Source organism: Manacus candei, unplaced genomic scaffold (assembly GCF_025592945.1).
Source record: "Manacus candei isolate 608988 ecotype Guabito, Panama unplaced genomic scaffold, ASM2559294v1 h1tg000014l, whole genome shotgun sequence".
Classification (NCBI taxonomy): domain Eukaryota; kingdom Metazoa; phylum Chordata; class Aves; order Passeriformes; family Pipridae; genus Manacus; species Manacus candei.
In genome coordinates, this window is record NW_026138062.1 from 78,256,209 (window position 1) to 78,278,482 (window position 22,274).

The window sequence follows — 22,274 nt, forward strand, 5'->3', positions numbered from 1 at the left end:
GGAAGTGACCTTAAAGGTCCTCTCTTTTCAACCCCCTGCCCTGGGCAGGGACACCTTCCACTGTCCCAGGTTGCTCCAAGCCCTGTCCAACCTGGCCTTAGACACTTCCAGGGATGGGGCAGCCACAGCTTCTCTGGGCAACCTGTGCCAGGGCCTCCCCACCCTCACAGGGAAGAATTTTTTCCCAACATCTCATCCAAATCTCTACCCTATTTAGTTTGAAACCATTGCCCCTTGTCCTATCATTATCCACCCGTGTAAAAAGTCAGATTTTAAAGAGCCCTCTCCAGGTACTGAAAGGGGCTGGAAGGATTTCCTGAGCTGAGGACCAGGGATGCAATCCAGGCAGCAACAAAACCCAAAGTAATCAGCTGAAAGGAGCAAAAGGACATAAGGGCTCTGTACCTGCTCAGTAAAGGAGGTGCAGAGATGGGGCTGCCTTAGCTCCCTATACACTCACGGGCAAAACCCCACCCTGAAACCACAAAGATTTGCTTAAACCATCCTGGGTGTCCCATGCAGGGACAGTGCAGATAGTAGAATAGAAACATAAAATCATTAAGGTTGGAAAAGACCTCCAAGACCAAGTCCAACCATTAACCTCACTCTGCCAGGTCCACCACTGAACCACAGTCCCCAGGCACCACATCTACTCATTTTCTGGACACTTCCAGGTCTGCTTTTGGTCAGCCCAAGCCTTCCTCTCCCCCTCAAAGCCAAGGCCCAGCTGCAGTCACCCAAAGCAGTGCTGGGACACAGACCCAGCCACACAGCACTGTGACACCCAAGGCACCAAGGCAGCCCACTAGTTTTGCCCAAGTTTATTTCTAGAAATTTGTACAAAAAATCGATACTCTGTAATACAATAATCTATCAAATATGACAGATGAACATTTGTCTTTAGAGGCAAGATTCCAGGAATGTGAAGTACCATCCTCTTGCATGGAAGAAAGGCACATTTTGGAGCTCAAGATACACTCCACTGGACAGCTGAAAAGGCAGGTCAGACATGCAAGTAGTGCAATGTTTCAGGTTTAGACATAAACACGTTGTACTCTGAAGAAATCTCACTACAAGCAGTGTTAACATCCACGTAAACAGTTTATAAACACTTTTAAAAGTAGCTCACTTTAGATCCTATGTGTGAAAAAGCTACTCCTTTACATTCACTGGACTGAATAGTTAAAAGCCATCTTTGGGCAGAAGTTACTCCTTGATTTCCCCAAACACTTTTGGGATCCTGCACGAACAGTCCCACTGCATTTAACCCCTACAGAGCCTGCAACACCAGGGCCATGTGATTGCACCACCCCACTGCTCCTAGAGCCTATCCTTGGCTAAGAAGGGATCCCAGATCTCCAGCTACCTGCCTCTGTGAAAGCAGAGCCTGGGACAGACCTGCTTCTGAACTGGCATCCCAAACACAGTGCTGGGGTCAGAGCCACCAAAGCACCCACCACACCGTGCACTGAGGCCCAGACTCTGCCCTTTTTGGTTCCCTGCACCACATGCCAGAGGTGCCACACCAGGGAGGCTGGTAGCCCCCCCACTGTGCTCCCAAAGAGGGCTTTTCCAAAGCAGATACCCCCGTGCTACATCAGCACATCCCACAGTAACCCTTGTGCAACACTCCTGTGACACTGCTCTGGTCAAACCAACCTGCTGCTTTATAGCTGGAAAACCAGATGGATCCTACTCCCCCCAGAATAGCTTGTGCCAGGGGGTACAGCAGCTGTAGGAATGTTTCTAATCCATTGCTGGTGATCCAACAGCATTACAGAGCAGATTCCAAAGGCAACCATTTCCCCCATCCAAATCCTCACAGCAACGGGGAGTTGTGCTTTGTTTTTTTTTTTTTCCCCTTTTTTTTTTTTGGATAAAAAGATGTTTGTAATGGGATTTATCTAAAGTAAAGCCTTTCTTTATTATTTTTAAAAGCGGTCTAGCAATACTTTAAACACTTTCTTTGGAGGACACATACACCCACACATGCTTTCAAGTACACCATGACAGCTTGGACTCCTGGAGAAGATGTGTTGGTTCTGAGAGGAGGAGGTGCTGCTGAGCCACTGCCTTCAGTTGACTTCCAAGACCTCAGTCTCTGGCAGGCCAAATTTGCTCTTATATTTGTCAAAGAGTTTGATCAGGGAGTCCACATATATGCTGTGGTAGAAGTCCACTTCCTTCTGGGATGGATTATCGATTTTGGGGATGGTGATGGGCTCTCCAACTGAGAAAGAGAGGGAAAATCCACACACTAGGTTAAATGCCCCTGTACAGCCTGGAGGTTTGTCATCTGTGGCCACAGCTGTGGTAGTTCAGCACATCCACCCCTGCCAGCATAGCAGAGGTTTGCCCAGTTCTCCCAGTCTCTGAAGCACAACTGTCCCACCCCCGGGGCCCTCATCACATCTGCAGCAATACCAGACCCACTTGAGCCACACAAACTCCACAGAGCAGAGCCCCCACTGTACAGGGTGGGTGGAAAGTCCCATTTATGTTTACAGCAGAGTGAAAAATCCCTCCTCAATTAAAAGGAACCAACAGTCAGTTCTTGTGTATTCCCCTACAGACCCCACAAAAACAAAGCTGACCTTTCTCCCTCCCTCCCTCAAAGCCTTAATGCCTTGGGTTGGAAGTTTTAGGCTTGTCTTTAAGATTCAGCCATCAGACAGCTCCCCACTGCCAGTCCCAGGGGTGTGGGGATCAGGCTGCTCCTGACTTTGCCCATCCAAGGGCAGAGAAGGGAGCAGCTACAGCACATTTTCCCCCCTCAAAAGGGCTCACTTGCAAAACTGTCTGGAAGCAAAACATGCCAGAAGGCTTGTAGCCTCTGGAAGCTCCTCTAGCTCATTGTCAGCTGTGCTGGGAGGTTTATGCAGAAGGAAAAGCAATTTTATAGTCAAGGCTCCACAACCAAACTACAGCAGGGGTATGGCACAGACTGAAGTCTGCTGCTGCCTAGAGGCACACAGCATCTACCAAAACCTTACCCACAGTGGTGATGGGCTTGGAGTAAGGTAACAACCCCCAGCTGTTGGAGGAGAAGAGGCCACGGCCGTGGAAGATGCAGGGAGCAAAGCCAATGTGCTTCTGGAACTTCTTCTGGACCCATCTGCCCCAGGAGCCCTCCTCGAAGATGACCTGCTGGTACACCTCGTTCTCCCCGAAGGAGTACACGGGAACCAGGTCCGCTCTGGAAGGACAGACAGATGTCAGGACCCCACCCCTGCTCTGTCCTACACCCCACACCCACCCTGGGGGCTCTGCCCAGTTGCTGAGATCATTGTCCAGAGCTTTTCCTGCAGCACAAGGCAGTGACACATAAGTCAGCCAGGCTGGACATAATGGAGTAGATCCACTTTCAAGGCTTGCAAGAGAATTGTCCTGGCCCTGGGCCCCTGAACACTGTGCAGTCAGGCACTGGACATGCTTCCATACATCCCCAACTCCCATTTCTGATGGGCAGCTCATTTCAGACCCATGGGGTCACAGGGTGATGCCCCGTGCAGGTTCCTGACCCCTCCTGCTGTCCCAGAAGCCAGAGGACACTCCTGGGCAAACACCCACAGAACACAGCGAGACTGGAGAGAACAGGATCCCTCCAAGGTATCAGCTGCTTCAGGGGACACAATAGAATGGGTTGGGTTGGGGGGGACCTTTAAAGGCTGTCCAGTGCAACCCCCTGCACCCAGCAGGGCCATCTCCACCCAGGCCAGGCTGCTCAGACAAAAGCCCCCCCCAAGGGCAGCAGCGCTGCCCCAGCCCCACGGCTGCCCCTTGCCCTTACCCGTGCCTCAGTGCCAGCCTCACAAAGCCCTTCCTGTGCCTGAGGGTCACCGAGTTCTTGCCCGGGATGCAGTTGAGGGACTCGGCCGCCCCCCCCACCACGATGATGATGGCGTTGCCGCTGCCGTTCTTGGACAGGATGTAGTCGATGCTGTCCCGGTTCACAGGGCAGATACCTGGGGCAGGGGACAGACAAGGGGCAGGCTGTGAGACTGAAGTAACCCCGGAGCCACCAGCCACACTTGCAGTTTGTGCCTTGATTCCAGGTTTCACCCTGTGGTCACAGAGGGTGGTGTGTGTTATCAGGCACCCGTTCCCCAGCTAAAGAAGCAGTTCATAGACCTGGCAGCACTAGACTTGGTCATAAACTCCACCAACAGCAGCTCTCAAAAGCTTTCCTTTATCAAGAGACTTCAGCAAGGATTTTCTTCTGCACTTAGTGATGCCAAAGGTATTTGTGTCAGGCATCCCTCCCTGTACACTTTACAGCAGGATCTCGTTTACCTTCAGGGTGGAAGAAACCAGCCGTGTTATTTTGATGGATAAGAGCCCGAATGTGAGCAATTCCTCAGCACAGCTTTGTGGCATGAGTTGTCCTTTGAGACAATGCTCTAGTGATACAATGAGAATAACACGGACAAGCCTTTGAGACAGATCTATGGATTCATTTAGAAAATATTTTCCTGAAACAACATGAAGTTCTTGCATGGCAAGAACGCAACCCTTTGCTGCCTTGGGAAGGAAAGGATATATGGGACTGGGTGCTCAGGTAAGTCCATACTCAGAAGTGTCTGGGAAGGTCTTTCCCTCTATCCTGCACTGGAAGGGACAGGACTCCCCTTCAGCTTTACAAAGCAATTCCTGCCCAAAACACCATTCCCCACTCCAGGGAATTAACAACCCAGTGAAAGAAGGTACCTTTAATCTGTAAGAATGACAAGAAATTTGATTCTCTGCTCTTTAAATTCACTTTTATGCTACAGTTGTTGCCAGAGCTTGCTCCTGCCTCACATTTTTAGCCTGGATAAACCAAGGAGGAGTGAGATACCATCATTTACATTCCCCTCACACAACACATCTGACCCAAGAGCTTCAGGTCACTGCCCTGGGAAGGACAGCATTACACTAATTTTAGAAGCTGATTTTGCACATCTCATGGTATTTATTACTTGAACCAAGAACTAGATGATGAACAGGCCCGGGGGAATTAGACAGGGCAAGTCTGCAAGCCTTCATGTCTGTCTGGGCATCGAGGTCATCACCTATCCCAGCTCCAGATGAGAGGGGAGCAGACACAGTTCAGACAGATCAGCTGGATTTGAAGATGAAAAGCTCATTTTTTTCAGCACTCTGAACACTTTTCCTCTGAAAGGCTCAGGCTGTGCTCACTGCTCCATCCTTGCTCCTGCTGCCATCCTCCATTCTAAACACAGCCCTGGCTAAGTGGGGCAGCACAGGTTTGTGTCCAGCCCTCTCCCACTCATAGCAGGAGGAGGTTCCTGCTGCTCACAGCACCAAATCCCGCCTCCAGAAAATGCAGTGAGACACAGGGACAAGGGCAGTTGCTGGGTTCTGCCCTTTAGCACATTCACACAGTATAGAGGATTCTCTGGCAACCTCCTCATGCCTTACAGGATCCCTGCTGCACCCCAACCTCCAGGAGGCTGTAAGATATTGTAATCATTGCTGGCAGTTACATCATTACAACTGTGTACTGGGTTCCTTAGGATTTCACCTGAAGTGGCTCATCCACAAAACAAAGGGCTGAGGGAATTACCACTGCTTTCCAAGGGATGTTAAAGCCTTTGCAGCCTCACTCAAGTTCTGGGATAGGAAAGTGAAGACAAATGATGGCTTTCAGAAAGTTCACCTTGTCACACCTATAGCCTTGCTTGAATCCCAAGTTCATGGGAAGCGGAATTTCCCGCTGGTTTGACCACAGTGCCCAGGACAGCCAAGCCTGCAGTGACACAGCTCATGTCTACTCCCACCTTCCTTCCAAAAACAGGGAAGCAGCTCTGGCTGGCCACAGGATTCGTCTGCCATTCACACTGAGAAGACTGAACATGGTTTTTTAAAATAAAGGAAAGCTGATGCTGCATGGAAACTTTAGCAACACATCAATAAGTCTACAGGCACGATGGGCTGGAAAGCAGATCCCAATTCCTCCTGCACTGCTGTCCTGTGGAATTATTAGATTGTGGACTTCACCACAGCGACATGCAGGAAGATAAATACCAGCCGGGGATACTGCCCTTTCTAGGGAAGGACAAACACCTTTTGTGCATCAGATCCAGGCAGTTTTTCTTCTCCCTCACCAACAGAAGGCAGTAATCTTGGAAGCAGTCAATCCTGACAAGTCAGAGCCAGGCACAGCTCCTCCTATCCTCTTCCCAGCCCTGCTACTTTATTAAGAGATCTGTTGTAGAGGCATTTATTGGTGAATCAGTTTGAGGAACAGAAAACAGGGTACTGGACTGCTCAACTCATGGTCTTTAAGTGTCACTCCCACACCTCTACCTAACCTATGGGCATCCAAAACGGAGCTCAGGCCATGCAAGAACACTATTTTTTAAGGTTTTAAAAGCTGGTCATAACCTACAGGCCCTCCAGCATTAAAATCCTGGAATCCATTAGAACAGACCCATTAATGTCATTCAGCAAAGCTGTATCACTGCCCAAGCCCTGTGATCCTTCTCTAGGAATATATTCAGGGAAGGGGCTGTTCTGAACAGCTGGAACCATGGAATGCCCAGCCTCTTCACTCCTGCAGGCACTCACATTTATTCCCAGCTTCCTCCTGACAGCTCTATGAAAGCAACACTTGGGGTGGTGCTCCCAGGGGGAAGTGGTCACTCAGAAGAGGGGAATGCAGCCCAGGGCATGAACAGAAGGACCACAGTATGCTTGCACTTACCCCCAGACATGAGGTAGTCCCTCAAAATGGGCATCCTGAAGTTCCCAGCCAGGGTGGCGAGGTAGGGCCGGATCCCAGGGAATTTCTGGCTCACACCTGTGGCCTCTGTGCTGAAGTTGCAGAAGGCCCCCAAGCCCATGATGCCGTGTGGGTGGTACCCAAAAATGTAATTCCTGGTGGTCAGCAGGTTGTGGGTTTTAACCAGCTAGGAGAGAAAAGAGAGCTCATGTGAAGGCAGATGTTTTCAGGTAATAAATAAAAATGGGGGAAGAAAGACGTCTTAGCCCCCAGGTTTTGTCTCTGTTCCCACCAGGGCAGCAGTCCAAGAACTGGGGTATGGGCTATCCCAGATTTCAGAGGCCATTTAGACTTCAGGTTCTGAAGCAGAGGGAGCAGGATAATCAGGCTGGTCTTGGACACAAGCAGGAACTGGGCTTGGGTTGCTGCAGCCTGTGCCCTTTGCTCCTCCCTGAGGAATCCTTGCACACCTCTTCCCCAAACCAACCAAGTTCTCCAGTCCTGTGGCCACAGCTACGCCTCCTTCCCTCTCCCAGTGCATTAGTGGCTCACATCCCAGTGTGAGGGGGAAGGAACACAAAAATCACTGTCCCAGAACAGAAGCAAGTTTGCTTAATGCCTGAAAAATAGACCCAACCACTTAATGTGCCTGTTGGCCACTTTCCAAGTGGAAAAGCGTGCAGAAGGGTGGTTTACCACTGGAAACTATCCCTACTTTCAAGAGGTTTAGCCCTGGTCTAGATGCCAAAGGACCTCAAGCCATGCACAGTCATGCTGTGGTTCCTGCAGGACGTGCTCCAGGAGCTGGGATCACACTGCTCTGGGGTTGTGCAATATTCCTATAACCATGTGCTGCTCTGTTTGCACAGCACGGACACTCCAAAGCTGTCCTGGGCAGCACAGCACAACCCAGGCCCTGGCACTGCTACTGCCAGAGGGGTTTTTTGATGCTGTGGGGATCAGCAGCATCCCACGTGCCAGAGCAGCTTCCCCTGCTGGTACACAGGGGGTCTGAGGAGGTACAGCAGGGTTCCAGCATTGTCCTGAGAAATTAGGGATCAAATTTTATTTTTTCCCATGTGTTAGAATAGTTTGGGTTTAGAAGGGACCTTAAAACCCACCTAGTCCCACCCCCTGCCATGGGCAGGGACACCTCCCACTAGCCCAGGTTGCTCCAACCTGGCCTTGGACACTTCCAGGGATGGAGCAGCCACAGCTTCTCTGGGCAACCTGTGCCAGGGCCTCCCCGCCCTCACAGTCAACTGTGTCTTCCCAATATCCAATTTAAATCTAAACCTCAGCAGCACCAGTTTTTGCCAACTGCAGCCCCCAGGGGCAGGACCTGCAAGTGGCACCTTCAGCGTGAGGTGACAACAACTGCCCCCCATCCCTCAAACTGTCCATGCAAAGGCCACTCTGCTGCAAAGGCCACTCTGCATCAGCTCCCATCGGAAAAAACGCGGCTTTCCAAGACGTCAGAGCAGCATTTCCCACCCCACTGCCCTGGCCAGGAGGAGTTTTGGCACTGAGCGAGTCCCTCCTGTCGAATCCCACTGCAGGGAGCTGAAGTGCCATTGCAACACACTGAACCAGTGTGCCCAGAAACCTGATCCCCTCCTCCCCCTGTCCCCAGAGCTGTCCCTACAGAGGCCACAGCCCCTGTGCTATTCAGGACAGCTGCTGGGACACAGGCATGACACAGCAGCAGGGTCAGCAAGGTGACTGCCCCTCTCCACACCTTCCTCTGAATTTGAGGTCACACAGAACTCCAGGAAGAGGGCACAGAGGCTCTGTAGAGCCCCACTGCCTATCCCACACCAAGTCATCCTTTCACCCCCTTTCCCTCCCTTCCCAATTAGCAGGTGACTGTGCTGTCACTCCCCAGGGTGGGAGGGCTGTCCCTTGATCCAGACAGGGATCACAGGCTGCAGACAAAAAAAACCACACCAGGAAAGAGTGGAGGGAAAAAGCAGCTCTTGCTGCTTCCATCTGCCAGCTCTTGCTCAGTCGTAGGAGACACTTCTCCAACAGGCTGCCCAGGAAGAGGGGAAGTGCCCAGCCCTGGAGGGATTTAAAAGCCGTGGGGATGTGGCACTTGGGGACATGGGTCACTGTTGGGCTTGGCAGGGCTGGGGAATGGTTGGACTGGATGATCTGAGCGGGCTTTTCCAACCCAAACAATTCACATGGCTTGGCTGGGCCAGGGTCACACAGTCCTCCCTCCCCAGAGCTCCTGTCAGAGCAGGGTGGTGCTTCCCAGGCCTCACCTTTCTCCTGCCCCAAGCAACAGCTCCTTTACAAGGAAGGCAGCTGGAACAGGGGGTTTGTCCTTGTCACGGGAGCACGAGGCCTCTGCGTGCCGGGCTTGGCAGGGTCACACAGCTCACCCAGAACACACACTGTCCTCCTGCTCCAGCCCCTCCACCACGTGCAAGGACACCCAGGTCCCAGTGGAGCCACTGCTTGGATGCCTCGTGTGAGCCCCTGCCAAGCTGCTGCCTCGGCAGTGGGTTTGCTTTCCAGGAGCTCCTGGTATGGAGCTGTGGGGCTGGCAGCACCCACCACAATCACCCACAGCAAGGCACGAGGGGAATATCTGAGCAGCACTGGACACTCAGGGGGAATCAAGACTCTCCCAACAGGGATTTGCAGGGCTGAGTCAGCCTGGCCACTGCCAGACATCAGACAGGTCTGTGCCCTTCCACAGGGCTTGGATCTGCTGATGCACAAACTCAGCCCAGGGAGGGTCTGACCTGCCAGCACCGAAGGCAGACCCTTCATGTCTCCCTAAATTTCATCTAGAAGCAGGAATTTTTGAAATGCTGTAACCCTTCATGTCTCCCTAAATTTCATCTAGAAGCAGGAATTTCTGAAATGCTGTAACCATTTACTTCTATCCTCAAGCAGAAGTGAAGGTGTCCCTGCCCTTGGCAGGGAGGTTGGAAGTAGAATCCCTCAAAAGGTCCCTTCCAACCCAAACCATTCCATGATTCCACGAGTGAAGCCTTCCTTAGGAGGCTGATCCCTCACTGCTGGTTTCCCCTCACCAAGCAAACACTGAGCTGCCCTCTCAGGATGCCCCAAGGCATTTCTGTAGCTGCCATTTGTCAACACTACAACTGTTCTGAGCCTCCAAGGTCTCTGCAGCTCCTTGGAGCCTCAGTGCTCCCAGATGAGGCACAGTCAGCATGTCCCTGCTGCATCCCAGCTGGACAATCCATGCTGGGAATGAAGCTGGACCTTCCCCCCACTGCAGCCACACCCCCATTCCCAGCTGCTGCCTGAGCCCAAACCTGCTGCTCTGGGAGCAAAGGGCCATCCCTCTAAGAACAGATTTCTTCACACAGACCTAAGCCTGACTTTAAGAAGCAATAAACTAGTGCAATAGTGTAGAGAAAACTAATGTTAATGTCTGAGTGCCAGATAACCCCAAATTTGCCAATAAAGAAAGAAAGAAAAAGAAATAAAAAGAAGGGAAAGGGGAAAGGGGAAAGGGGAAAGGGGAAAGGGGAAAGGGGAAAGGGGAAAGGGGAAAGGGGAAAGGGGAAAGGGGAAAGGGGAAAGGGGAAAGGGGAAAGGGGAAAGGGGAAAGGGGAAAGGGGAAAGGGGAAAGGGGAAAGGGGAAAGGGGAAAGGGGAAAGGGGAAAGGGGAAAGGGGAAAGGGGAAAGGGGAAAGGGGAAAGGGGAAAGGGGAAAGGGGAAAGGGGAAAGGGGAAAGGGGAAAGGGGAAAGGGGAAAGGGGAAAGGGGAAAGGGGAAAGGGGAAAGGGGAAAGGGGAAAGGGGAAAGGGGAAAGGGGAAAGGGGAAAGGGGAAAGGGGAAAGGGGAAAGGGGAAAGGGGAAAGGGGAAAGGGGAAAGGGGAAAGGGGAAAGGGGAAAGGGGAAAGGGGAAAGGGGAAAGGGGAAAGGGGAAAGGGGAAAGGGGAAAGGGGAAAGGGGAAAGGGGAAAGGGGAAAGGGGAAAGGGGAAAGGGGAAAGGGGAAAGGGGAAGGAAAAGAAATTTGCCAATTTTATTTGTAGGAACAGGACAAGCAAGTGGCACATTCAGGAGTGCAGAAAGGGGCTGCAGGGCCACTGCTGCTCAGAGCCAGGAGCCAAAGAGCAGGGTGACAACCAGTGCCCTGGGTGGGAGCTGAGCAGCACAGGGACCACAGGAGTCTGCAGAGGGCAGAGAACCAGAGCCCGCCCTGAAGCATCCAAGCAGCAGCTCTAGTGAGCACTGAGCTTGCAAAACAGCCCAACAATTGCAACTGGCTGCATCACACCCAGCAGTGCTCTGGAATGAATTATCTCACCTTCCCAGCAGGGCAGGCCAGGACCTGAAGACCCTTCCAGGCTCCCAGTATTATAAACTACATCACACACAGAATCCCAGACTGCACTGGCTTGGAAGGGACTTTAAAGCTCATCTTGTTCCAACCCCCTGCCATGGGCAGGGACACCTTCCACGAGCCCAGGTTAGGACACAGCAACCAAACCCTTCCATCTCCATCCTGTAACTTGTGTACAACAACTGAGGAGGAGCTTTGCCAGGAAGCCAGCCAAGGCACAGAGTACAGACAAACACAGAGAGAGAAAAAAGCACACTTTCTGCAGCAACTCCTGCTCTGGCCAGCTGCCTGCCCTCCCACCTCAGTGAGCAGGACTCCCTGCACACACCTGAAGCGCTCACAGCCTGACAAAGGGGAGCCAAAGGTCTGCAGCAGCCCTGCCATCTGAAGCGCTGTTGATAAGCAGCAGCTGTGCTTACATGCCCAGGTGGCTTCTTTCACCCAAAAAAGACCTTTAGATGGGGGCACCCCCAGCGTGGCATCCTCACACCAGCAGGATGTGCTGGGGAGGCTGCTGGGACCTGGCTGCTCCAGCCCAGCACCACTCACACCTGCAGAGCTTGGCCCTCACCCCCAGCTCCAGGATAGCTCCCTGGAACCTTCCTCAGCTCCTCCTGCACCGCTCAGCTTAAAGCAGTATTTGCAAGCCCAGCCACTAAGCAGCAGACAAACCTAAGCCTCCAGTGCCCCAAAATAGCTTATTGCTGTCAGAGCAGCTGCCTGGAGCCCCAGAGATCTGCTCGTGCTGAGTAACTGAGCCAGATCCAGGCTGCTTTCCCAACCCACCTGGTGTTACAAAACATGGCCTGGTATCTCCAGGTACAGGTACAAGAGTCCTGACGGTGTCTCAGACTCAGGTGAGAGCAGCCTAGTCAGCACAAACAGCAGAGCAGAGCCTGATTCCCACACAGCTGCTCTGACACAGCAAGCCAAGGAGGAAGAAATCCTTCCCTGGGAGGGTGGGGAGGCCCTGGCACGGGTTGCCCAGAGAAGCTGTGGCTGCCCCATCCCTGGAAGTGTCCAAGACCAGGTTGGATGGGGCCTGGAGCAACCTGGGCTAGTGGAAGGTGTCCCTGCCCCTGGCAGGGGGTTGAAACAAGATGTTCTTTAAGGCCCTTTCCAACCCAAACTCTTCCCTATGATTCCTGCAGCAGCTTTGGACAACCCCGCAGCTGCCAGCAGTGTCCCCAGAGCAGGGGCAGGAGCCACCCCCAGCTGCCAGCCCTCATGTTCTGCCCTCTGCATAAACCTTGTTCAACTCCACCCCTCAGTGACAAAGGAATGACAGCCACAAGAGGTACTCACAGATGGACTGTGAGCAGTTATTTACCTAAAAACCAGCCGAGAAGTTCAGTTTATCTGCCCCATCTCATCTCCAAACCTACTTAACCAGCACAACTGTTTGACAAACCTGTAACATCCACAGTGGCTCTGACCTGCAGGGCTTGTGCAGAGCACGTTTCCATAAAGACAGGGATAAACACACCGCCAAAGGAATGGGGAAACAACAGACCAGCCCTACCGCTGACCCTGTGGAATCAGGTCCCAAGGAAAACCAAGCCTGTTTTATTCCTCAGCAGGGATTTCTGCAGCACGGAGGCCTTGGTGCTAGGAGACACATTTGAGACCATCTCCAGCAGCAGAGCACACTCAGCTCTCCCTCAGCCAGGAGACCCAGGCTGTGCAGGCAAAGTGAATTTTCCACGTACGCTTGCCAAGAATTACCTGTTAACAACAGCAAGTTTTCATGGTGGACTTGGCAGCCCTGGGTTAATGGTTGGACTTGCTCTTAGAGGTCTTTTCCAACCCAAATGATTCCATGTTTCTAAGAGTACAACAAGAGGTTTGTTCACCAGCAGCACCTTCAGGCACCCTGAGAGTTCAAGTGACTTTGCAAAGGAGAAATCCAGTGTAAGCTGCTTTGGCATCCTGCTGGAATTGGATTCCCTGTTCCTTTCTGAGGCTGGACTATCTTGGGGCTAGGTAGCTCAGAAGCCATGGCAAGGTCCCTCCCTCACACTCAGGCTGAATAAACCTTGCCAGCAGTCTTACATAATAGTCCTTTCAGCTGTGTGCCCTTCCAAAGAGATTGAGTTCCCTCCCAGCCCAATCTGCTCCCTTCCAAGCCCTTCAGCCAATCCTGCAGTCCCAGAGCAGCCCTGTCCTCTGTCTGAACATACCTGAACCAGCAGGAAAAACACAGGCATGTGGGGAGCAAGTTACAGGCTGGAGAACTGCAGCTCTTCCCACTGCTGGAAACCCCCTTCCCCAAAGCAGAGAGACTCGGGAGCTGATCTCACTGCTCCCTGGGAAGGGCTCAGGCTCTTGGGGCACAGGGCTCCCAGCTATTTTATATATATATATATATAAATAATGTATAAATACATCCCAGGGAAGCAGTGTAACTGGAAAAGAGACCAAAACTGAGCGAGATTACGAGGGGAACAGAGTTAAGGTCAGACACAACACAGGACTCTGCTGCAGCACAGAAGTGAATCCCAGAATGGTTTGGGTTGGAAGGGACATGAAAGATCTCATTCCCACTCCCTGCCACAGGCCCAGTTTGCTCCAAGCCCCATCCAACCTGGCCTTGGACACTTCCAGGGATCCAGGGGCAGCCACAGCTTCTCTGGGCAACCTGTGCCAGTGTCTACAGAAGCTGGAGAGGTGAACAGGGAGCCTGCTCTCTCTGCTCCAGGCCAGATTGCCTCAGGGAGTCTGGCACGAGCATCAGGAACAGCAGCTTCTGCCACCCCTGCTGCCATCCCTGGTGATGCACTGCAGACTGTCCAAGCCCAGCTGCCACAGGCAGCAGTGTGACAGTCACTGAGCCACGTCCTGCTGACAGCTCAGTGCCACACATGGACTAGTGCAGGTGCAGCAAGGCACTAAAACAGTGAAGTCCCAATGTGCAGAGTTAAACTGCTACTTACTCTTATTGGAAAATAATCCCTGAAGTACCTCCATATAGCCCAGCTTCTCACCCACTGGGATCTTCTTCCCCCTGAAGAGAAAAAAACCCAACATGTTTTTAAAGCTCTTTCCACACAGTTGCCCATCAAAAAAGCCCAGAGGACTCCAGAGGGTTTGCTGTCCCACCAGAGGAACCAACACTTTCATTCCTCGAGTGGGAGACCTGCACCTTCCACTGAGATCAGGAGGAACAATCCATGCTCTGGAATTCAGGGCCCTTCCAGCTCATTAAGGCCTGACTGCAAAGTCAGGGTAGAACTTGGCTTGGTAATCAGTTGTTCTTGGGCAACAGACAATTCCAACTAGAAACACTCAGACTCATCCTTTGGGAAAGGCCAAGATCCTGGATGATCTCAGTCCCCTGGAAGCAATGGAGAACTGTGCTAGTCTGGCTTTAAAGGGAGTTGCCATCAAAGCTTGTTGCCACTGCTGCTTTCCAGACCTGGTTTCTACAAGGCTTTTTTTTTTCTGAATTAAAGTCTTCTGCTTAATTTGCAGCAGCACTGACTCTGTAGAGGAGCCACATCTTAACAGCCACACCATAACCTGATCCTTGCAGGAGCTGGAGAGCACAGCAAGGTCTGGAATCTTTATGTAGATCTTTCTGACCTGCAGAAAGAACCTGAGCCTTACAAATGCATTCCTAAAAGCCAGCAGTGGCATGACATTAGTGAATGTAATCAGCATCAGTAAAACTGCTCGTGCCAAGGGCTGACATTTAAATGCTTTTGGTCAGTGATTCAGCCACTGAACACTCAGTCCCACTAAGAAGGGAAGTCACCCATTACAAGGAAGTGCTTCTTTGTCTAAATATGTGCACTTAAACAGCAAGGATCTGTTCTGCAATATTTACCTTTCTTTGGTGTATTCCAGTCAAACACCAGCCAGGCTAAATACAGAACAGCGATGGCCCAGCAATCTGTGCACAGGATGTACATGAGGATTAAAGTGCAAGCAATACCTGCAGGGGTCCAGGAAAGACAAGAAGACAAGGTTGCTTCAGGTTTGGTTCTCCATTTACACCCCTTGCCTTTTGACCCCTCTGTGCTGCAGTCTCAGTCTGATGTCACCAATCCTCAATCGAACTGGACTTAGCTAAAAACTCCTTATGATCCAGCTTCCTCTAGAGCTCTGGAGAACCTCAGCCTTCCCTTCAGGGTGTCTCCAGGTGTCTCTGTCATATTTCCAGCTGCTTCACCAGCCAAGAACAAGACTCGATGCCTGCACTGAGCATCCTTCTCCAGTTCAATTATCAACAGCACAGTGGAGTAGAGCAGCCTGAGGTTCCACATAGCCCAGAGACAAACAGTCTGTTCTGGTCTAACACAAACACTCCTTGCCCAGCTCTGGTGCCTCCTGGAAGGAGACCAAGCCAAAGGAAGGCTCTCCTGTTGCAGTCACTTGCATCAGTTACCAGTTGCTTCTAAGAAATCTCTGTGGATATTCCCAGGAGTGACCCAGGCAAGAGATATCCAATTGCTCCAGTCTGATTTGCAGGGTAGACACAGACATGAGCTGGACATCAGTCGGTCTTTCCACAGCTCCTATGACTTTCTAGAGCCAGGTAAAAAGTCATTTGTTGCCAAAAATATCCCAGTATGTAGCTGTGGCTTACAATATCCACACACACACCCCTGCTGCAGTGCACATCCAGGAATTAATGTAACAGTTGACATTCTTGCACTAAAATTCTTCCAGAATTAAAGCAAAAATAGCTTTGCCTTAGGCCAGAAGGCATTACTTACCCATGATAAGGAAAGTCAGAACCCATTGCAGCACAGAGATGATCTGGAGCTGTTTCTCTACTTTAGATTTCGACAGCCAGAACAAATCCTGCAGAGCAGAAAGAATGTTCGATCCTGTGCCTGAGGGGGGAAAAATTAAAGAAATAAAGTTACATGTGCACACTGAGCAAAGGGAACAACGTTTTCCTTTCAGATAGAATCATACAAGGAAGGATCATCAAGTCCAGCTCATAAAATAAGAGGTCTTAAATCAATGTGCAATCTGCTTTTAGAGCAAGACTTCCCATGCTGGGGCAGGGGAAAGGTTGCCCTCTGCACACATCCAGCTCTTTTGGGAACACTGGAGGGGATTAATGGGTAACATCAGCTCCCACCTGAGCACAGCTCTCTTCACTTGGCCACAAAAGCACAGAGGATGTTAACACACGTCCCTAACACACCCTCACCTCAGGCTGCCAGTTCCTGGAAGTGGTGTTTGATAAGAGCAGAACCCACAAGCTCACTGGAGACGAAGATCAGCTGCCTCCAACCACAGGCAGGCACCAGGCTGTGGGGCTGAGCTGTGCCACCCACCCTCAGCAGCCGTGTTGCACAACTCCCACGGGCTGCTCCAGGAAAGCTCTGTGCTCCAGCACAGCCCAGGAGATGGCTGAGCAACACCTCGACCTGCCACACCGAGGATCCACAGCTCCAGGGGGCAGGAAAACTCTTACAGTGTCCCTAGAGCAGTAAATGGGGAAGGAAGGAGCTGAAAGCCACGGCTGAAAAAGCTCAAGGTATTCGAGGGGGCAGAAAACCAAAAAACTGAAGTGAAAGACTTGCTTTCTGTATGAGGAACCACCCACTGGTTTTTGCCAATATGCTCAACAGCCTCCAGAAAGAAACACTTGCAAGTGGGTTTTCCTTCACTTCTTTATTTTAAAAGCACTATGGTGACTGGCTAAAATGCAAATCAAGCTCCAACCAGGTTTATTTACATTCTTCATTTTCTGTTTAAGGGTCAGCCTGTTATTAGAAGGAACATGAAAGAAGCTGTCACATTGAATGGGTTCAGTCCTTGCTGACATGACCCTACCAGTGGTGATGCCATAGCCAGTGCTCACTCACACTCAGCCCAGTGGAAGTGACTGAAACCAGCTCCTTCTCTAGATAAAAGCAGGCAGAGGATTTTTGGTAGTTCCCACAAAGAAATTTTCACTGACACATCCTTTAAATAGTGAAGCATCTGTTTCACAGGAACAAGGGTCGATTTAGATTAGATAAAGAGGGTGGTGAAACACTGGCACAGGTTCCCCAGAGAGGGGGCAGATGCCCCATCCCTGGGAAGCCACAGCAGAGGCTGCAGCCTAAATCCAGAGCCAGCCCACCCAGCTCAGACCCTTGGCTCTGCTTAGTCCCTGCTGAATGAACAACCCTGATAATGGCTTGGCCATTAGCCACTCCAAGATTTAGGCAAGGATAGATCATATCACCACAAACTGAGACCTGCAGCACTAATCCAGGATGAGGCAGAGCTAGAACAGTTCTCTACAAGGTAACATAGTGCAGTATTAAGTCTGAGGACAACCAGATACAAGTTAAAAAGAAGCTTGCAGCAGTAGTGGTGTCACCAGCCATATGTCTGTGTCCTCAAAATAAGCCAGAAGTCTGAGAGATGACTTTTGACCCACAATAAAAGCCCAGCCCCGTGTAATTAGATCCTTCCAACACCTGCACTCGCACCACCAAAACATCTTTGGCTTGGTAAACCCAACACTGCAGCCTTGGATCAGCTCAATCCCTCTCCTCTTCCCAAAGGGAACAACTGTTTACCCCTCCAGATGAGAATCTGGACTGCAGCATTGTCTGGATGCTTTAACACATCGTAGGCATTGCCAGCCCTGCAAATAGACAGTATTGGGTAGCACAAGTCAACCTGTCAGCTTGTTTGCCCAGCCACATCCAGCTTTTTGTGTCAGCTCCTCTGGACACAGGGAGCTGCTCTGGCAGACAGCTCTGAGCACCTGCCCTTGGACAAGTGGTGTCCTGGGTCAGTTATTTGCTGAAAGCAAAGACATCCTTCCCAGGGAACAAGATCCCCCCCAGGAAAGTCCATTGGACTGAATAATATTAACATTTAATTCCCAGTTAAGGATGGTTAGTCCAATGGCAATGAAGAGGACTGTGGGGATGGGCAGAGTCACCTGCAAGCGTGTACCTTTGCACCAAACCTGCACACCCAGATGAACCCAGTGCATCAATGGGCAGTTACAGAAGGCAGGGCTGAGCTGCCCTTCCCAGCCAGTCCTGAGCCTTGTGCACATCAGGGCAGACCCAACACTTTGTGTATTCAACCCTCCAGCCATGCCTTGCCTCCTTTCCCCTCCAGCTGCAGGAGCCAGGAGGCGTTTTTGGAAAGATTCTCCCTGCTCTGGAGAGCCAGGCCAGGTGCTGGTGACAGAGCAGAAGAGCTTGGACAAGTCAGACACATGAGGTTTTTTTGGCACTCAGCTCCAGCAGAGTGACCCAACACTGACACTTGTGTTCTGGGCACTCAGAGAAAACCCTTCCTTTTGAGGGCCCACACCAAACACCCTTCACACATTAAAACCTCAGCAGAATCCAGGACCCCAGGGGTGGAAGCAAACAGGACTTCACACCTGGGCACCAGAAAAACCCCAGTTCACAGCACTTAATTAAAACGCAGCTGGAGAAACTAACTGAGGGGAAGCACAAGTGTTACAGACAAGTTAAAAATACACTAAACACTTGTTAAAAGCCAAGCTTCATCTGCCACCTTTTCCAGACAATTAGCATGTTAACTCTTGGCCAGGAATTAAACTGCATCACACAGATTATCTAGAGGAAAACCACGTTAAATCTGTCAAAGCATAAGGTGCGAATGGACATTTTGAGCCACATATTCGGCACAGAAACTGAAATTGGAGGCATAACAAAGCTAGACAAGATAAACACACCAAGAGCAGGATGCTGAGGAGGACCCAGCCTCCCATGCTAGAGCAGAGTCCACACAGCAAGCTGCTACAAGGTGTTTTACACCTGTAAAACCCCTTGAGCAACACAAGTTCTTCTGTGTCTTGGGTTTTACTCTGATGCCCCAAGCACAAGCATATTCACTAGACTGGGAACAATTTCTTAGGAAAATAATAAGTAACCACAGCAGGATGTAGTTATCCTGCCCTGTGCACAGCTTTAGACCAGTTTGCTCCTGTCCCAGGAAGCTCCTCAATAATCCCATGTCATCTGCAGGAAAGAGTGTCTACAACTGGAGATCAACAGCACCATTAACAGGGACATGCAACGACAACATTTATATCCTAATATTTATGTTAGGAAGGAGCTGGGATTCCCCAGACCAAACAAACAAACCTGGTAGGGCATTTACCTCAGGTTAGTTCCACATTTACTCACAGCACTGAACTTGGCCCTCAATCTGCATGCTCAGAGCTGTGGGGGGGTTAAAGGGACGTCACCATGAAGCCCAGCTGCCCCAGACCAGCCAATACCTTTAGACTGAAGTCAGCAAGACTTCACAGCTCCGGACAGGAGCAGATGAACCCTCCTGCTGCAGCTCGTGGGTGTGAGCAGAGCACACGGGGGCTCTGCGGGAAGGGCTCAGCAGGAGACACCCCAGAGCAGCCCAGGGATGCTGTGCCCCCAAAACAGGAGCTCCCAGGATGCCCCACCCCCGAGCAGAAGGGAGGTCTGTTAAACCTCAGGTGCAGCCTAAGACTAACTCCAAGGCAAAGCTAAGCAAAGCCACCCTCCTCATCCCAAACTCCTGACGGATGGAGCAAGATCAGCAAAGACACTTCAGCACAGGACAGCCCTTCCATGCTCCTGGAATCCTCCCTCGGGAGAGGGGGGATGAGACACCTCCCTGCTGCTCTGCCAAACACAGGGAGACAGCTCCTGAACAGCCAGTGGCCAAAGTGGGGCAGGATGAGGAGACAGCAACCCCTCCTGCCCACCCCAGGTGTGTCAGAGCATCATCCCAACCTGGGCACTGGTCCAAGACCCGCTCTGATTTTTGCAATACCGGGTTGGTATCCAAAAAAGTTACCCTGAGTACACACAGGGATGGAGAGAGAGGCAGATGCCTGAACGTTGGTTTATTTTGTTGAGGGGTTATTTGTTTATTTGGAGGCTTTTTGCTTGTTTTTAAACAGGATCAGACTTAATTCAGCCAAAGTCACAGGCACTGGGGCAAAGCCACATGCCAGGGAAGCAGTAGGACTGAAGGGCAGGATGAGCCACTCAGACACTCACCCTACCTAAATCAGCCCTTCACACAGGTGAGATACTTGGAAAAAATATTCAGGGAGGTAGGGAAAAAAATGTCTAGTGGGCTTGTTCTAAACATCCTCTGTAGTGGGGAAGTTCTCCAACATGAGCCAGCAGGACATGAGGCCTCACAAACAAACTGCTGCACCTCTGCCAGTCTTTGATCTGCAGGGTCCCACATCACCAGCCCCAAAACCATCGAGCCAGGGCTCCTCTGCGAGCCACCTGGGCTCTGCTTTGAAGAGCCAGGCTCTGAAGCTGGTCCCGTGCTCTGCTGCCCGTGGCCAGGCTGCAGCCCCGGCAAGGGCTGTGCGGGTGGATGCTGCAGTCGCCAAGGCAACACCTCCCGCCTCCCCGGGCAGAAACCAGAAACAAGTTAAAAAGCATAAATATCACTGCAAGACCCCCACGAGGCACCTCAGAGGAAAACTGACCTGCGGAGAGTTAAGACAGCTTTCAGTCGCTAATCGGGATTATCTAGAGATGAGGCCAATCACTGTCCCTAAACCACACTCCATTTTGAATAATGCACGTGTCCCAGATCCATCATTAACATGCCAGTGCCAACAAGGTGGCCGCTGAGGTCCCAGGCCAGCCCTACATATTTTATAGGTCTCCTGAATTATTTATTCTCTGCTCTTGGCTCGCTGTTAACCCTCAATTTAACAGTTCAGGTGCTGCTAATTCAAGTGCCCTCTCTCAACTCAAAAACATCGCTTGCCTTCTGCTAGTTGTGTAAGCGGGAGAAGTTATTTTAAGGAGCAGATATGAGCACAGGAAACACAGGCGGGTTTTCTCTCCGCTCGGTTCACAGCTGATCCTTCAGATCCATGTCTAGGATCCTTCTGGCAGACACGAGCACCAGCAGCTCTGCCCGCGGGACTCGGTGCGAAAGCAAGAGCTCAGGGGTTAATTCGCCAGGTCCAAGTCCTTTCAGCTCTGCTAATGGTTTGCTTAATCAACGAGCCATTTCACAGGTCTCCTCAGCCCAGGAGGAATTAGCAGCGTGCTTTTTGAGGGCGGAAAGCTTTTCACAACGCAGTGATCACTCAAGGACCCTCCCCAACCACGGGGTAAATCGCTGTCCGAGCGCATTCTCATGCAAAGCCCCCGCTGTTTGCAAACCCTGACTTCTGTACGCAGACAAGCACCCCCGCAGGACGGGCACAGAGCTCTGCCCGGCAAAACGCCCAGACCTGCTGAGTTTATTCCTGCAGGATCCTCCGAGCTGCCTTTACAAGCTGGCAATGGAGCCTGTGCTTCGGGATTCCCTGCGTTGCCTCCGAAGCCTTCACCCAACATGTCCCAGCGTGCAGGGAAGCGCTGGGTGTCCGCGGCAGCTCTGCCCACGATGGGTGTCAGCCACTGACACCCTTCCCACTGCTCTCACAAGTCGCTTACCGGCACCAAGAGCTGTAAAAACCAACTCGGAGGGACTTCTTGCCACGACCACTCGCTGAACATTGAGCCTTCAGCTCCCCATTTGTAAAGCAACAACGAATAGCAACGTGTTGCTTCTTTCCCCTCTCCTGTTGATGTAGGGGTGGGACCGCAGGATTACAAACCGGTTGGATTTGATAAATTTAAGAGGCCTCTTCCAACCTACGTGATTCTATGAAAATAAGGCTGCGGTTGAGTTTTACCAGCCATGCAGCGTTTATAAAGCTACTACACTTCTCTTCCTACCACCGCAGAAAGGGGGGGAAAGGCTCGTTTATAAGCAAGTGACCCAAGCCCACATTCTGCCAAGGTGCAAACTCGCTTGGGCCAAGCAGAGCCCTTTCCAGCAGCCCCCGGAGCTCAGCCCGGAGCCTCAGCCCCCGGAGCCTCCGAGCTCGCTTAAAACACAGAACCTGCGCAAAGACTTGTAATCCTCAACCCCAGAAAAGCCGCAGCCGCCTCCCCGCCATTGCACATCGCTCTTCCCCTTCCTCTTCCCCCTCGAACAATCGCTCCTGCCGCCAAAATCCTAACGGGGGGGGACATCACGAAGGTGTTTCGGCGCCGCTCCCACCGCAGCCCTTGGACCGCGCCCGCCCCGCAGCATCCTCCTCCTCATCCTCCTCCTCCTGCCCTGCCCGGTACCTCGCAGCACCCCGGAGTAGGCGGCGATGATGGTCTTCATGGCGGAAGGGCGGTCAGGACCCGGGCACGGCCATGGGACGGAGAAGCGACCCCGGCTCCGCTCCCCGGGGCAGCCGCGAGCGGGGGAAAGCCC

At 51.7% G+C, this 22,274-nt stretch overlaps 1 protein-coding gene across 2 annotated transcripts; it reads right to left on the bottom strand.

Annotated features, from left to right (window-relative positions):
• Positions 1 to 806: 806 nt before the first annotated feature.
• DGAT2 (diacylglycerol O-acyltransferase 2) lies at positions 807 to 22,274 on the bottom strand. Of its 2 annotated transcripts, none has more exons than XM_051779434.1 (8): positions 22,142 to 22,274; positions 15,773 to 15,892; positions 14,881 to 14,988; positions 13,988 to 14,058; positions 6,707 to 6,911; positions 3,791 to 3,965; positions 2,994 to 3,196; positions 807 to 2,230 (listed from the first exon to the last, which is right to left on the bottom strand). In XM_051779434.1, the coding sequence occupies exons 1-8, from the start codon at positions 22,179 to 22,181 to the stop codon at positions 2,076 to 2,078; spliced, it is 1,077 nt and encodes a 358-aa protein (XP_051635394.1). In that variant the 5' UTR covers positions 22,182 to 22,274; the 3' UTR covers positions 807 to 2,075. The 2 variants fall into 2 exon arrangements, with proteins under 2 accessions (XP_051635394.1, XP_051635395.1); XM_051779435.1 differs by having other exon boundaries at positions 15,773 to 15,860; positions 22,142 to 22,241.

What these genes read in the sequence shown, in the direction of transcription:
- DGAT2 (XM_051779434.1), bottom strand. Translation starts at nt 22,181, where the DNA reads ATGAAGACCATCATCGCCGCCTACTCCGGGGTGCTGCGAG. An exon ending in GGACTACCTCATGTCTGGGG is followed by an intron (nt 3,966 to 6,706) that starts GTAAGTGCAAGC and finishes CCCCTGCCCCAG; the next exon opens with GTATCTGCCCTGTGAACCGG. An exon ending in CAAGCCCATCACCACTGTGG is followed by an intron (nt 2,231 to 2,993) that starts GTAAGGTTTTGG and finishes TCTCTTTCTCAG; the next exon opens with TTGGAGAGCCCATCACCATC.